An 18,202-nucleotide genomic window follows, 5' to 3' on the forward strand; every position below is an offset into this window, starting at 1 on the left:
TGAAGAAGGTAGGAAGTGTGGAGAAGTGGTTTAGGGGAGAAGTAAATCCTGGGTGCTGCAGAGGGGAGGGAGCCAGGGTCATTGAGAAGGGCGATAGAGAGAGGAGCATGCAGGGGAACTCGAAAGGAGAATGTTTCCTCTTAGACATTGGCTTGCAAAACGAGAGGGGCAGAATTTCGTGAGTTCTTGAAACCAGTGGGACTTGAACACTGGAGTTTTAAAGGTCAGTGGGCTTGCTGTGATACAGCCTGGAAAGCTCTGTGCTGCTCTAGGAGAGAAGGCAGGCAAACAACCTGAGGGCATCCAGTATGGAAACAGTGAGCTGAAGAACGACTGGGGCACACATTGGGGAGATCATTTTTTCTTAGTGTGTCCCTGAGAAGCAGCATTCACAGAGATACCTCTCCAGGAACAAAGGAGCTTGCTGGTGCCATTTCCTTCCCTGGCCCCTCACCATAAGCACAGAGCCACCAGTGGGAAGCAGCACAGCAGTGATACTGGCTGTCTAACTTGCTTATACTAAGCCTCCCTCCCTGCACTCCAATGAGACTGCCCTTCTCAGTCATACTTGCATCAGTTCCAGCCGGCAGATCCTTCCCCCAGAAGAGCAGCACAAACCCCTGTCCATACCACATCTCCTGACCAGAGAATTTTGCAGGACCTCAGTTCCTGCAAGAGAGTGGAGGTGGTGACAGGTCTCATTTCACAAAGCAGACCAAAGCATATGTAGTTAAAACTTGCCACATTCAGGCCAGGAATCAAACACTGCCCACAGCAGGCAAGGAAAGCCTCTGCAGATGACTGGCCCGAAGGATAAAGTGGCCAGGACACAATGGCAGCACACATGTAACACATACCAGAGACACTCCCTGAAAAGCCAGGCCCTGGGCACTACATGACCTTTTCTTCATAAGGCTATTACTTTCAGGAGTAGGAGAAATAACTGGCTTTTCTAATAAAAGAAGCAGGCAGAGACTTAGACAAAATTAGAAGACAGAGGAATTTATCCCAAACGAAAGAAAAAGATAAGGTCACAGACAGAGATCTAAGTGAAACAGAGATAAGTAACATGCCTGATGGAGAATGTAAAGCAATGATCATAGGGATACTTACTGGAATTGAGAGAAAAATAGAGAACATCAGGGAGACCCTTACCACAGAGATAAAAGAATTTAAAAAGAATCAGAGATGAAGAGTGCAATAAATGAGATTAGAAACACACTTGATGCAATGAACACCAGGCTGGAAGAAGCAGAGGAATGAAGTAATGACCTGGAAGACAATGAAATGGAAAACAATGAAGCTGAACAAAAGAGAGAATGAAAAATTATGTGAAACGAGAATAAACTTAGGGAACTCAGTGGCTCTATCAAGCGTAATAGCATTCGTGTTATAGGAGTTCCAGAAGAAGAGAGAAAAGGGTGCAGAAAATTTATTTGAAGAAATAATAGCTGAAAACTTCCCTAATCTGGAGAAGGAAACAGACATCCTCATCCAGGATGCACAGAGAACCCCCAACAAAATCAACAAAAGCAGGCCAACACCAAGACATATTATAATTAAATTTTCTAAGTATAGTGATAAAGAAAAAATCTTACAAGCAGCAAGACAAAAGAAGTCATTAACTTACAAGAGAAAACCCATAAGGCCAGATGGGGATTCTTCAACAGAAACTTGGCAAGCCAGAAGAGAGTGGCACGATATATTCAGAGGGCTGAATGGGAATAATCTGAAGCCAAGAATCCTCTATCCAACAAGGCCTCAGTTCAGAATAGGAGCGATAAGCATTTCCCCAGACAAACAAAAACTAAAGGAGTTTGTGACCACTAAACTAGCCCTGCAAGAAATATTAAAAGGGACTCTCTAAGTGGAAACGAGAGACCAAAAGTGACAGGACCAATGCAGGAAACACAAATGCAGTAAAAATGAATATTTCTGTAAAAAAATCAGTCAAGGAACTCACCAAAAAAAGGGTATAAAATATATTAACATGTATCTCAAACATGGGGAAAAGAGGAGAAAAGAATGGGTTCAGACTTAAATGACCATCAACTTAATATAGACTGCTGTATTCAGAAGAGGTTATATACAAACCTAATGGTAACCATATAGGACAAACCACTACTAGAAATGCAAAGAATAAAGAGAAAGAAATCCAAATATATCACTAAAGAAAATAAGCAAAACATAAAAAAGAGGAAGACAAGAGGTCAGAGAAAAATCTCCAGAAACAATGACAAAAAAAGTAATAAAATGGTAATATATAGTTATCAGTAATTACTTTGAATGTAGATGGACTAAAGGCTCCAGTCAAAAGACATAGGGTGTCAGAATGGATGGAAAAAAAGAAAGAAGACCCATCTATATGCTGCCTACAAGAGACTCATGACACCTGTAGATTTAAAGTGAAGGGATGGAGAAATATTTACATGCACATGGATGTCAAAAGAAAGCCAGATTAGCAATACCTACATTGGACAAACTGGACTTTAAAACAAAGACTGTAACAAGAGACAAAGAAGGGTTCTACATAATAACAAAGGGGACAATCCATCAAGAAGATACAACAATTGCAAATATTTATGCATCCAACATGGGAGCACACAAATACATAAAATAGTTAATAACAGATATCAAGGAACTAATCAGTAATAATACAATAATAGTCGGGGACTTTACTACCACCACTTACATCAATGGACAGATCATCTAAACAGAAAATCAGTAAGAAAACAGTGGCTTTGAATGACACACTGGACCAGATGGACTTTACACATATATTCAGAACATTCCAACCTAAAACAGCAGAATACACATTCTTTTCAAGTGCACATGGAACATTCTCCAGACTACATCACATATTAGGCCACAAAACAAACCTCAACAAATACAATAAGATTGAAGTCATACTATGCACCTTTTCTGACCACAACATTATGAAACTAGAAGGCAACCACAAGAAAAAATCTGGAAAGACAACAAATATATGGAAGTTAAATAACATGCTACTAAACAATGAATGGGTCAATAAAGAAATCAGAGAAGAGATTAAAAAATACATGGAAACAAATGAAAATTGAAACACAATGGTCTAAAACCTTTGGGATGCAACAAATAGGTCCTAAGAGGGAAATATATAGCAATACAGACCTACCTCAAGAAGCAAGAAAAATCTCAAATAAACAACCTAACTTTATACCTAAAGGAACTAGAAAATAAAACAACAAATGAAGCCTAAAGCCAGAAGAAGGAAGGAAATAATAATTAGAGCAGAAATAGATAATATAGAAACTAAAAGAACAGTAGAACACATGAATGAAACTAGGGCTTGGTTCTTTGAAAAAAATTAATAAAATTGATAAACCTGTAGCCAGACATATTGAAAAGAAAATAGAAAGGACCAAATAAATAAAATCACAAATGAGAGAGAAGAAATAACAACCAACACCACAGAAATACAAATAATCATAAGAGAATATTATGAAAAACTATATGTCAACAAATTGCACAACCTAGAAGAGAGGGTTAAATTCCTAGAAACCTGTAAATCACAAAAACTGAATCAGGAAGAAATAGAAAATTTGAACAGACTGATAACAAGCAAAGAAATTTAATCAGTAATCAAAAACCTCCCAACAAACGAAAGTCCAGAACCAGAGGGCTTCACAAGTGAATTCTACCAAACATTTAAAGAAGAGTTAATACCTCTCGCAAACTATACCAAAAAATAGAAATGGAGGAAAAACTTCCAAATTCATTCCTTGAGACCAGCGTTACCCTGATACCAAAACTAGATAAAGACACCACAAAAAAAGAGTATAGGCCAGTATCTCTGATGAACATATATGCAAAACTCCTCAATAAAATACTAGCAAACCGTATTCAACAAAAATTTAAAAATCATTCACCACAATCAGGTGGGATTTATTCCAGGGTTGCAAGGGTGGTTCAGTATTTGCTAATCAGTCAGTGTGGTACATCACAGAGTAAAAGAACCATATGATCCTTTCTGTAGATACAGAAAAAGCATTTGACGAAGTACAACATCCATTCATAATAATAATAAAAAAAAACCCTCAACAAAGTAGGTTTAAAGGGAATATACCTCAACATAATAAAGGCCATATATGAAAAACCCACAGCTAACATCATCCTAAATGAGGAAAAACTGAGAACTTTTACTCTATAATCAGGAACAAGACAGGAATGTCCACTCTCACTACTTCTATTCAACATAGTACTGGAAGTCCTAGCCACAGTAATCAGACAACAAAAAGAGATAAAAAACTTCCAAATTGGCAAGGAAGAAGTAGAACTTTCACTATTTGCAGATGACATGATGCTATATATATAGAAAACCCGAAAGACTCCACCAAAAAACTGTTAGAACTGATACACAAATTCAGTAAAGTTGCAGGATACAAAATCAACATACAGAAATCTATTGCATTTCTATATACTAATAATGAAGCAGCAAAAAGAGAAATTAAGGAATCAATCCCTTTTATAATTGCACCATAAACATTAAGCTATCTCAGAATAAACCTAACCAAAGTGGTGAAAGACTTTTGCTCTGAAAACCACAAAACTTTAATAGAAGAAATTGGAGAAAACTCAAACAAATGGAAAGACATTCCATGCTCATGGATTGGAAGAAAAAATTTTGTTAAAATGTCTGTACTACTCAAAGCAATCTACACTTTTAATGCAATGCCTATCAAAACACCAGCAGCATTTTTCACAGAGCTAGAACATACAGTCCTGAAATTTGTGTGGAGACACAAAAGAACCTGAATAGCCAAAGCAGTCTTGAAAAAGAAAAGCAAAGCTGGAGGCATCACTCTTATAGACTTCAAGTTATATTACAAAGCTGTAGTTATCAACACAGTATGGTACTGGCACAAAAATAGACACATAGATCAATGCAACACAACAGAAAACCCAGAAATAAACCCACAATTATATGGTCAATCTTTGACAAAGCAGAAAAGAATATACAATGGTATAAAGACTGTTTCTTCAACAAATGTTGTTGGGAAAACTGGACAGCAACATGCAAAAGAATGAAACTGGAAAACTTTTTTACACGAGTTAGAAAAATAAATTCAAAATGGATTAAGGACCTAAATATGTGACCTGAAACCATAAAAGTCCTAGAAGAGAACACAGGCAGTAACCTCTTTGACATCGGGTATAGCAACTTCTTTATATATATATATCTCCTGAGGCAAGGGAAACAAAAGCAAAAATAAAACTATTGGGACTACATCAAAATAGGAAGCCTCTGCACAGAGAAGGAAACAATCAACAAGACTAAAAGACAACCTACTGCATGGTAGAAGATATTTTCAAATGGCCTATCTGATAAAGATAAATATCCAAAATGTATAAAAAACTTATATGACTCAACACCCCAAAAATAAATAATTCAATGAAAAAATGGGCAGAAGACATTTTTCCAAAGAAGACATATAGATGGCCAATAAAGACATGGAAAGGTCTTCAAAATCACTGATCATCAGGGAAACACAAATCAAAACTACAATGAGGTATCACCTCACACCTGGCAGAATGGCTAAAATCAACAACACAAGAAACAACAGGTACTGCTGAGGATGTGGAGAAAGGGGAACCCTCTTGCACTGTTGATGGGAATGCAAACTGGTACAGCCACTGTGAAAAACATGAAGGTTCTTCAAAAAGTTAAAAATAGAACTATCCTACAATTCAGCAATCACACTACTAGGTATTTTCCCAAAGAATATAAAAATACTAATTCAGAGGGATACATGCACCCTGATGTTCCTGATGTTTATAGCTGCATTATTTGCAATAGCCAAATTATGGAAATACCCCAAGTGTCCATCGATTGATGAATTGATAAATAAATGGCATGCACACACACACACACACACAGGAATATTACTTAACCATAAAAAGGAAATCTTGCCATTTGCAGTGACGTGGATGGAGCTAGAGAGTATCATGCTAAGTGAAATAAGTCAGAGAAAGACAAATACCATATGATTTCACTCATGTGGAATTTAAAAAACGAAACAAATGAGCAAAGGGAAAAAAAAAGAGAGGCAAACCAAGAAACAGACTCTTAACTGTAGAGAACAAACTGATGGTTACCGGATGGCTTTGGTTGGGGAATGGGTTATATAGATGATGGGGATTAAGGAGTGCACTTGCTGCAATGAGTACCAGGTGTTGTATGGAAGTGTTGAATTACTGTCTTGTACACCTGAAACTATTATTACACTATGTTAACTATCTGGAATTTAAATAATAAATAAAATTAGATATGGAACTGAACAAATTATCCTTTCTTCATTTCTTAGGCTCTACCATGTGAATGGTCAAAACTGGCTTGAGTTTCTTGTGATTTGTAAGGGATCTAGAAGTTTCTAAGTCCCTGAAGGGGACTGAGTTAAGACCCAGGCAGCCTGTTATGGAGGTAGATTAAATGAGAGGGATTCCACTGAAGAGGCAGAAGGGTAGGAGTGGCTGGCTCTGAAGCCAGAGTATGAATGACAAATATATGAGGATTGGTGTGTGGCTGAGTCAGTTAGGAGGGACCTCTTTGTCCTCGATCAGGTAAGAGGAGAAATGCAAGATCCTCATCTCAGGCTTCAGCAGCAATTGCCCACATGGCAACTAGATTCCAGGCAGTGATAGGGGGCATTGCCATAGAGACTGAGGATCCAGAAAAGTAATCACAGATCTGCTTGTAGAGGTACAAGAGTCCCTCTCACCTACTTCATGTAAGCTTAAATGTAGGGTTGACCCATGTTCTGAGAGGGCTTACACAATTTGGAGATCCCTCCTTTGTAAAATAATATCAAATTAAAAATACAAACTTTAGAAACATGGCTTTAGAAGAGACTCATGAAAGTGACGAAATCTCAAGTTGAAGCTTTATTTACTACACAATAAATCTCCCCCTAACCCCCTCCCCCAAATAACTATTAAGGCATTTATTCCCTCATAGCCATATTAATTTGCTCTGGCTACCATAACAGACTGGAAGGCTTAAACAACAGAAATTTATTTATTATTTATTTTCTTACAGTTCTGGGGGCTGGCAGTGCAAGATCAAGGTGTTGGCAGATTGGGCCTCTTTTGAGGCCTCTCTGCTTGGCTTGCAGACAGCCACCTTCTCTCTGTGCCCTCACATGGTCTTTCCTCTGTGTGCACACACCCCTGGTGTCTGTGTGTCCAAATTTCATCTTCATATTAAGGACACCAGTTAGTTTGGATTAGGGCTCATCCTAATGGCCTTATTTTATCTTAATTTCCTCTTTGAAGGCCTTAACTCCAAATATAGTCACATTCTGAAGTACCAAGTGTTAGGGTTTCAACATGTGACTTTTGGGGGGACACAATTCAGCCCATGACAATGTCATATATGTTGTAAAAACTATTTTGAAAAAAGGCATTATATTTTGTAATAAATTTCTTATTCGTGTATGTGGAATAATATCCTTAATGTTTCTTGTCATTTGTGCCTGTTATGGAATGAATTGGGTCTCCCTCCAGGTCACATGTTGAAGCCCTAACCTCCAATGCAATTGTTTGGAGACAAGACCTTTAAGAATGTAATTATGGTTAATGATATCATAAAGATGGGACCCCTAAACTGTTTGCAAGCCAGGAAGAGAGGGCTCACAAGCAACCAAATTTTCCACCATCTTGTTCTTGGGCTTCTTGTCTCCACAACTGTGAGAAAATAAATTTCTATTGTATACCCAGACTGTGGTATTCTGTTATGACAGACCGAGCAGATTAACACAGTGCCTAATATCCTTTGATATAATTTCATTTATTTATAAACAATAATCATTTTTATGATATAATTAACTTTCACTGAAAAAATAAACTTTTTTGGTTGATAATTTCCATAATATAAAACTAAAACAGCAGCAGAATAAAAATACTATGTATCCTGCTTTGAAACTGTAATGTAGGATAGCACATAATATAAAACTATTATAACTCTTACTTTCTAATATTACTGATTTTTTTTAAAGATTTTATTTATTTGAGAGAAAGAGAGCATGAGTGGGGGGAGGGGCAGAGGGAGAGGAAGAAGTAGACTCCCCACTGAGCAGGGAGCCCGATGCAGAGGTTGATCCCAGGACTCTGTGATCATGACCTGAGTCGAAGGCAGACACTTAACCAACTGAGCCACCCAGACGCCCCAATATCATTGATTTTTAAATAAATTTTTCTTTCACAAAAATAAATACACTTAGGAAACCAACTCACTTCCCTTTAAATTTAATTCCATCTGTGACTTCATTTCTTTTATCTTTGAAAACTTTATACCCTTCTTACTTATGCATGACCATTATGGTATCTTATTTAAGGGAATTGCATCTAAGAATGAAAATATTTTAAAGCGGCAGTCTAAGAGTGATTCTGGAAGAATTCACTTTATTTTGGTAAAAGCATGGCTTTTGAGTTAGGTAGATGCAGGCTTAAATTCTAGCTCTTCTGTACTTCTGTGACTTTGCACAAGTTAATCTGTTTAAGCTTCAATTTCAATATCCGTAAAGTTGAAGATGTTAATTCCCAAACTTGGTTGATAATAGAATTAGAAATAATAAAGTATGTATTACATGACACACAGTAGATGATGATGATGATGAATTTAAATGCAATAAACTATGATCTATGGCTTTCATATGCTAAAATGTTTCCTGAAGTTTCTTCAATATGGTAGCCATTAGTGACATACTGAAAGCTGATTGTTGTGATACCATTATCACTGAAATAGAATATTTTAAGTCTGTTGTTCTATTAGAAAGAAAAGTTTTATTGACATAAAATGGCCAGAAAATCAATATTTATCAAGTGTGTCTTTATTACATAAAATAGGAACTTTTAAAAAGTTTTTATAATTTTAAAATAGAAAGCACATGACTTTTCTTTTAATTTTACCATGTCCTACTCTTGATCCTTGATGATTGATTTATTAAAGTAAATGTTTTAATTCAGTAAGGCAAACTTTCTAATGCCATTTTTATTTTAGAAAGTTGTGTTTATATCTTTTCTTTTAGAAGGCTTTAATTATAATTATTATTTACCAAAAGAAAGTAGTGTTTTAATATCTAATGAAATATTAACTGTGAACCAAAGAAAAAGGTTCTGACACTTAAATAAATCTTTGTTGTTTGTGGATTATAGAAATGAAACAGTTTTCTGATAGCATCATTAAATTCCATGGTACTTGGAATTGTCATGTTATTCTTGCAGCACTTTTGTTGGTATAGGTCCCAGTAGTGTTGACATTAACATGGGTGGTTTCTGTTTTGACATTTATGGTGTGAGGATGCAAGTATGGAAGAATGATTTTGGAATTAATGCCAAGCCATTCAAATTTGTTGTTCTTTTATAGGAAATACATGCCTATCAGGATATGTTGGCTATGATAAAATTCCTCAACATTTGAATGTAGCAATATGGTTATTAAATTTGGGTCATTAATCCAAGATACATGCTTATGTTTTATCATGGAAATAAATGTACTAAATTCAAAGTAATCATAATTGTTATTAGCTTTTACATTGGAATTCAATGACAGTGGATAAGGACTTTTATACAAGTGAAATTATATTGATTTTGTGCAATAAATGAGAAATTCAAAAATCTTTGGAGATCAAATTGAGGATTTAATAACTCATTACATCTAATTTTATTTTGTTCTACTTAGTGTAAACCTGGCAGAAATACGCAAATGGAAAACCTAGCATGTAAAAGTGTAATTAAATCAATTAGGAAACTCAACTCTGTAAAACTACTGAGCAGATATAAAATACATTGACAAAGGAGAATCATAAATACTGTCTTAGGGACTGATGAAGTTAGGTCTTGAGATAAATTCAAAATGAAAAGAAGAAAACAAGTCTCATGTAGGAGAGGAAAAATAATTTCCCCTGTACCCTTCTAGCTTCTTAGCTGAGACCTAACCCCCCCTCTACCCCTCCCTCCTAAAGGGCCCCCTAAGGAGGCCCCTTTTCTAATGTAAATTTCCTTTATAAATGTATGTTTTCCTTACAAAAGGTTGACTTCTACTCTGTTTTTAGAGCGCCTGTTCTGCAGTTTCTCAAAATAATTGGTGTGCCAAAGAGGTATATTTTGGAGTGGAATATTCTGCTACCCTTCACTTGATAACAGTGTCTGTAAAATGCTGTGAAAGAACAAAATTCACCTTAGTAAATTTTAAATCTCTTATCAGTTTTATTCAGCGATTCATGAATTGGGCAGCATCCAATCTAGCAGATAGAAAGAAGCTCGGAAGAGCTGTACAAGGCAAGAGATTTTATAGGCAGAAAGAAGCAAGAACAAGGAAGTTGTACCTAGGCAATAGGGGGAGCAGAATATGCTATCCCAAAATGTGCCACTTTGGCATGGGGATTGTTTTGAACTGAAGGCAATTGAGACCCAGCAGACTCTGGAAAAGATTTTTATGTCTCCCTTAACTGCCTACAAGAATTTACACAGGGGCCTGCACCAGGAAGAGAGCTATTACCAGAGAGAACTTTTCATATCAGTAAGACTTAACTACCTGGCGTGGCAAATGATTGTTTACCAAACATTTGCTCTTCTCATATTCCTGTGAATTGTCTTCCTCCCCTTTGAGGATCTAGACCCCTACCCCCTTCTCCTTAGCCTCAACTGCCTGACTGCCTCTCAGTCTTCATGTCTTTGTGAGGCTCCCATAGGTATATAATTAAATCTGAGTTTTTTTCCCCCTCTTAATCTGTCTTATGTCAATTTGATTATTGGACTAGCAAAAAACCTAGAAGGTAAGGAGGGAAAAGTTTTCTACTCCTACAGCACAAAAGCAGATTGGTTATTGCAAAGTTACTTTCTCTAGGAGGGATGGTAGGGTTCTGTCAGGCAGATTACCTAAACTAATGCTACTCAAGCGATTCCTGATTAACTGGTTTAAGATTCCATTTCTGGGAGAGCCAAAATCATAATGAAGTTAAATCTCACTTTGGTGACATGGAGCTAAGCATAAGTGACTCCATTTGGGGCCTGTTGTCTTTAATAATGCAAAAAAATTCATTCTTCATCCTCAACATTTTACTGAGGGCCTGTTCTCTGCTGGGCTCTATGGCATACTCAAATGAATACCATGTGGTCTCCTTCTTCAGGAAGCTTTCAGTTTAATGCTTCCCTGATAATTTTTCTTAGGCTTTTAGTAGCATTTAATAGAAGTGATTATTTCCTTCTGAAATCCCATATTTGCTTTGGATGCAAGGAAGTATTCTAGTTTCTATATATGTCTCTGAGCTGTCTGTCTTTGTTTTACCTCTAGGATTTCAACTTAATGGATCATCATCTCATTTGAGTTCTTATGTATGCTTTAAGTCAGCTACTCCTGTAAGGGAGTAGTGTTCCATTAAAATTAGATGTTATTTAAATCTATAATAATTCCAGTCTAGTGAAGATTCATAGGAGTAATGTAGATGCAGTTGGGAAATGCATGAAAATCAAAGAGAAGGGATAATGTTTGACTAAAACGAAAGAGCTTTATGTATGCAGCATGATTTCTTCCACCAGCTTCCACTGGCCCATGGCCAGGTCAAACTTAACAATTCTAGAACTCTGCTCTCTGCTTCTACCCCTGCAAGGGTTCTCTTCACTTCTTTTTTCTCATTCATTATGCTACCTTCAAGGTTTGAGCTTTCATCTTGAGACTCCTTTCAGCCTTTTCTTTTTCTCACTTTTCAGTAGTGATAGGACTGCAAAATGTCTACAGAGTAGAGTACTAGATATGATATTCTCTGATAAATGCTTATGGTGGGTGGCATTCTATGCTTGCTAAATGAGTTCGACCTAAATGTTTAAATCTCCCCTAGGAAACAGTCCTGCCAAACCTTGTGTTAAACTGTGTGAAAGTAGTTCTGGTGGTGATAGACGTGCATATGAAGAGTTTGAATGAAAATATTTCAAGGGGTGCCTGGGTGGCTCAGTCAGTTGAGCAACTGATTCTTGATTTCGACTCAGGTCATGATCTCAGGGTCGTGAGATTGAGTCCCGCATCAGGTTCTACACTCAGCATGGAGCCTGCTTAAGACTCTCTCTCTCCTTCGTCCTCTCTTTCCTCTCACCCCCCACTCGCTCTCTCTCTCTCTCAAATAAATAAATCTTTAATAAACATTTCAAGGAATATGACAACAAAAAATATCATCTTGAATGTGATAAATCATATACATATGAATATATATGCTTTTAAATGTATAAAATAACATAAATACATACGTCCCGCATCAGATATACTACTATAAGTTTGTATAATCACAGAGGCCAGAATTTTTGGATATTCTCTGGAAAAATAGGTGATGGATTATGTTATATGGGGGGTTTTCTATATTCAGGTATGTGTTGTGATAGGCATTCACTGAGCATTGGGTAACTAATGATCTGTTTGATGCTTTATTGTATTCAAAGTTTTTCCAGATATTTTTCAATTTTATGTTATACAACAATAAAATGGTTAGCCAAGTCATATAACTCTCTATATTCCGTTATCATATAAGGATAGATGTGGCTGATTGTAGGCACTTAGTAAGTTCTTTCTCATTATTAATTCTCTAAAGGAAACATCATATGCACATTTCATTGTTAAGGGAAATGTTAAAGCTAATTATATAAATTTTAAATTTAAACAATAAAATTCAATACACATATAAACTATGACATTGAAATAATTTAATTGAAGTTCAAATGCAGGTGATATACAAACTGTATTATACTATAATAATCTGGATTTTTCTTTTTTGATTTTAGCGCTCAAGGAGCATGTATTTCTCATGTGCTGCCAGAATTTCTGCTTGAACCAGAAGATTATAAAAAGTGGATTGAAATTACAGTAAGGGAATATAATTTCTAGGGAACAATCTGCATAGTTATTGAATTGACTGGTCTTTAGTCACTGTTAGAAGATTTCATTATAAAATCTTGATATTTTTATTTATGAAATGTCCTATGGATTATGCCTCTCTGGACAGCTTATTTATATGTGTGTGTATAAATATTTCAATGTGTATATATACATATATGTAGATATTTATATATATACACACAGAGACATACACACACATTTTTATATCTGTCTAAAAATCTTTGTGGAGTTCCTATTGTTGGGGAGCAAGAATATCTTGTCCCCTTCAAGGTCCTTCTAGCTAGACTAAGAATCCAATTGACATGAGACAGATTAACAGGAGAAAATCAAATTTAATAGCATATGTAAGGGGACTCCACACAGACCTGGAAATTCCAAAGACAGTCAGGTGAAATGAGGTATTTATGTCGTTCTGAACTAAGGAGAAGGGGTGGGAGTCTGGGACTTCAAAGGGAAGGAATACACCTCACAGTGTACTAAGAGCAGATGTTTGGTAATTAGATGTTTGTCCTGCTATACAGATGGGTCACTCAGATAAAATTTATCTCTCCTAATAAAGCTTATTCTGGGAAAGACCCCCCCCCCCCCCCCGCCAACCAATTTAGATTCTTCTGTGAGTTAAGGGATGGGCAGAAGTTTCTCTTTTGCCCAGCAGGTCTTAGTCGCCTTCAGCTGAAAATAGTCCACATGCCAAAGTGGCATCTTTTGGGGGGAACTGTCCCAAACCCCTTCAAACTCAATCTTTGTGCCAAAGTGACCCATCTTGGGGCAGCCTGCCCTTGGCCTCTATGCTATGTAGAAATTATTACATGGCTTTCTTAAATATATAAGTAATTGCTTCTTTTAGGGGATCTAGAAATGAAGAATTCTGTGTGCTTTTGTAAATGTTTTCTTAAAGTAAATTTTTAGAATATGTATCTGCCAAGGAAAACATTGGTTTAATTTTCCCACCACTTGCCACTTCCCTTCTTTAGTTAAAGGGGAGAGTAGGCAGAAATTAAACAAGATATGTCTAGTTTTTTTCAAAGTATACAGTTTATTTTATGGAAACCCATTGAGAAGGGGAATTGCTTGGAGAAGCCTTCAGGCTTTGAGGCAACTACTATCGTGATGGCTCTGTTACTATACTCCCCATATGACGTGAACAGGAGAACCAGGGGCTTGTCCTTTTTTTTTTTTTTTTTTAAGATTTATTTATTTGTGTGAGAGAGAGAGGGAACACGCGCGTGCAAGAATGGGGAGAGGGGCAGAGGGAGAGGGAGAGAGAGAATCTCAAGCAGACTCTCCGCTGAGTGTGGAGCCTGACATGGGCCTCGACCCCATAACTGCGAGATCATGACCTGAGCCAAAATCAAGAGTCCTCAAAATAGGAACTCCTCAACCAACTGAGCCACCCAGGCGCCCCCCAGGGGCCTGTCCTTTGATACTCTGCTGAGTTCCAGTGGCTCATCCAAAGGATGTGTTTCTTTCTGGGACTCAGAGTTCCGAATAACTTTGCATCTCATTCTGCCACTTCTGCCACAGAATAAGCTAGTAGGTACATTGAATGAATAAATCTGTGACCTCAGTAAGGGGCCATGTGTTCCAGAAAGTTACCTCTGTTGATAGTTTCTATTACTGGCACATGGGGAATTAGTGATCTTGATGAACGTATAGATAGGGCATGCAAAAGTTTGTAAAAAGAAAAAGAAAAAAACCTTATATGCTAAGTAGTTAAAACTTTGAACTTATATTTGCCTTGCATTTGAACTAATGTTGTAATATTTTATTTCTTAAATTCTTTCACTAATACCTTGCCTGCATGTTCCCGTATACCTAAGGAAAAGCACTCTGTTGTTATAGATAGGACTCAGTTTGAAGGTTGGAGTAAGCGGGCGTGGACGGATGTATTGCTTCAGATATACAAGGTAACATTTCCACTCTCGCTCATTGCTGCTTGTTTCAGTTTCTTTACCTGAATGGTGTCTAAGTTAAGGTATAGCTGATGCTGCTGATTAAAGAATTAAAAAATACAGTGGCACAAATAAGATAGAGGTCTTTTTTTTTTCTTTCTCAGGGAACTGTTGAGAAATAAGTGGTTTAGAGACAGTGGGGGTCTTCCACCCTCAGTCCTGGGCTTTCATCTCTGGGACGGTTTCTCAGAACAAGGAAGAACACATCAGGGACTAGTGGAGGAAAAGTAAAAACCGTTTAAGGATGTCACCTAAAAAATGCATCATTTCCTTTGGGCAGAGTTTAGTCATATGATTGTACCTCACGGCAGGGGATATTGATAAATGTAGTCCCTAAAATAGGTACCTACAGTCGTATTCTGGTACTAAAAGGAAGGATTAAAGAATGGATGATAGTGAAAATTGTGCCTTCTACCTGTACTACATACTACACTCTTGCTATGAATGTTATTCTGGAGAGATATTCACTAGGAATCATATACCAGTAGACGAGACCAAGTTTTGATGAAACTCCAGTTTATTCCATGCCAAATTGCATGTGTAGGTAGATTAACACAGCATAAATTATGCCTTCACATCCTGCCCCTTTATTGCATAAAAAAGTGCTGGTTTCAGTCCTGAGACTTATTCCCTAGGGTTCCAAATGTGGCACTACACATCTTCCCCACTAAGACCTGTGGAGGCTTTTGCTCTGTTTTCACAGGTTGAAAGCACAGGTAGGGTGAGCTGTGGGACAAGAGAGTGAAAATGAAGGAGAAGTTAAAGAAAAGTAGCAATTAGTCACTGAAAGGAAAGGACAAAATTAGTAACTAAACTGTGTAGTTTTATGTCAGACTCTTCACCACGAGAGGCTTTTTAAATGTAGCTTGTTTAATCTTCACAAGCAGTAATCTCCTGCTTAGACATGAGGAAATAAAGGTCCACAGGCGTGCATTGTGTCTCCCCAGATCATCTGATTTTAGCCATACAAAACCATCTGATGTAGATAAAGCTTATCTCTTCCTTGTTCTCTGCTGGGGCCCAGAAGCCCAAGGCCCCCTTCCTGCTCTCTGGTAGCCTAAAGCCTCCACTGCAGCCAGCTACCAATCCTACCCTCTAGAGAGTTCTTTCTACTGAATGATTCCTACTTACTCCTTCTTTCCTCTTCTTCCATCAGCCTGCCCTGCCTTTTTTTTTTTTTGCCAGATGTCAAGGGAGAGAAATCCTGTTCTTTCTTGAGTAATTCCCTCAAGAATGTATGAGGGTATTCGTGACTCTCAGCCAAACTTAGATTTGGGAAAAGACATTTTCTTCTTTTCTTTCTTAACTCCAGGCTGTATCATCTATAATTTTGGCCACTGATAGGGAGGAGCAACTCTAAAACAGAAGGGCAGCAAATGCCCTACTTAATGGACAAACTAGACCTAATTTTGGTTTGTGGGCTTTAGTCACTCACTCATTCATTTATTCATTCATGCATGCATTGATGAATATGTTTACGTCATCTAATCTCTCTTTCCCAACTTATGAGTCTATGAATTTAAAAACCAAGTATTACTTGTAAACTCAGAATTTTTTTTTAAAAGATTTTGTTTATTTATTTATTTGACAGAGAGAGAAACAGCGAGAGGGGGAACACAAGCAGGGGGAGTGGGAGAGGGAGAAGCAGGCCTCCCGCAGAGCAGGGAACCCGATGTGGGGCTCGATCCCAGGACCCTGGGATCATGACCTGAGCTGAAGGCAGATGCTTAACAACTGAGCCACCCAGGTGCCCCGTAAACTCAGAATTTGTTAGTGTGTCAGCTACATAGTATATGCTCAACAAATACTTGTTGAATAAATTTACTTAACAACTATTTTGGTGTAGGCACTGTACTAGGCTCTGGGGGTTTAAGAGTAAACTTGATAGAGTCTTTCTCTTCCATGATTTTGTGTCCTGAAGTATATAAGTAACTATTTATATATAATTACAAGGAACTATGACAAATGCTATGTTAAGGTAAGCCCAAAGAACTAAGGGTGAGTGCACACAGAGAGGATCCTACCTTACCTGTGCCTTGGGGAAGGTTTCCAGGAAGAAAATCAATTTAACCTGACCCTGAGAAATAACTAGGAATTTTCCAGGCAAGGTGAAGCAGTAAGTGGAGCATAGGCTAAAGAGAGAGAGAGAGAGGGAGAGTACAATTTGTGAGAAGGAGGTGGTAGATTAGTTTTATTGGGGAGCAAGACAATAACATTTGTCAAGACAAAAGGGATTCAATGTGGAAATGCCTGAGGTTAGAAACAACACGTTATGTTCCGAGGAAGAAGCACACTATGGCTGGGGGTAGGAGGGGTGGATTGTGATCCCAGTCACAAAATAGAACATGGTTTACTTCATAAGCCATACCAAGGAATCTGGACTTTATGGACTTTAGCCCAGGGTCAGTACAGAGTTCCTGAAGGATTTTAAACATAAAACTGTCATAACTAGCTTTGCATCCTAGAGAAATCACGCTGGTACAACGTGGAAACTGTTTGGAGAGGTATTTAAGTGCCTGGTGCCGGGAATACTGGTGGTAGTGGGAAAGATTAGAAAGGGGCAGCTTTCCTAAATATTAGGAATAGAACTCAGAAGGACTTGGTGAATGACTAGATCTCAGTGGGTGAAGGAGACAAAGAGCTAAAAGATGACAGTGGGTCTTGCTGGGATGACTGAATGGAATTTGATCCCAGTCACTGAAATAACAAGACAAGGGATGAAAATAAGATTTTGTTGGGGGTGCAGGATGAGATAGGGTAAGAAGGCATAATAAATTGATTTTGGTTATGCTGTATAATGGTGCCCTGTGTCATTACCAGGTGGGTATATCCCTCAGTCAGGAAAGAGATCTGGGTGACAGCACATGTTTGTGATTCTTCACTGGTTCCATGATAAGTCATAGGAATAGGTAAGATTGCCTGTTAGGTCATCTGCAGAGCTATGTTTGTCCATGTATTGTGTCTAAAGCATGGGTAGCTCCAGGAGTTCTATTAAATCGGAAGCGGATTGGCAATTTCTCTTGTGAAAGCAAGCAATGTTGAGGTGAGTTTCACACAATGGAAATAGAAGATGGTGATTTTCACACACATCCCTTTAGGTTTTCATTTTCTTTTTCCTAGAGGTCATGCATGCATTCCAGGACCACCTTTGTCAGTTCCTCTTGGCTAATAGTTTGGATAAAGGATATAGCTTGTCTTGCCCAGTTTGATTTTGTGTCATTTGGTCATTTTTGTTTGTTAAATTTGCATGTTTAATTGTTGGTATTTCCTTGCATTATATTCCCAATTCACAAAAATGTATTGATGGCTAAAAAATGGGTCATTGAAG

At 37.5% G+C, this 18,202-nt stretch overlaps 1 protein-coding gene across 1 annotated transcript in view; it reads left to right on the forward strand.

The window, feature by feature from the left end:
* The window catches only part of CFAP47 (cilia and flagella associated protein 47), a 495,620-nt gene that overhangs the window by 178,806 nt on the left and 298,612 nt on the right, over positions 1-18,202 (forward strand). The window contains exons 31-32 of the mRNA XM_045873173.1: positions 12,808-12,888; positions 14,700-14,829. Coding sequence (XP_045729129.1) covers positions 12,808-12,888; positions 14,700-14,829 — 211 coding nt within the window. The remainder of the gene's footprint in view (positions 1-12,807; positions 12,889-14,699; positions 14,830-18,202) is intronic.

Source organism: Mirounga angustirostris, unplaced genomic scaffold (genome assembly GCF_029215605.1).
Source record: "Mirounga angustirostris isolate CCGP_5_RB_7025 unplaced genomic scaffold, mMirAng1.0.hap1 SCAF_11, whole genome shotgun sequence".
In the NCBI taxonomy this organism is placed as follows: Eukaryota; Metazoa; Chordata; class Mammalia; order Carnivora; family Phocidae; genus Mirounga; species Mirounga angustirostris.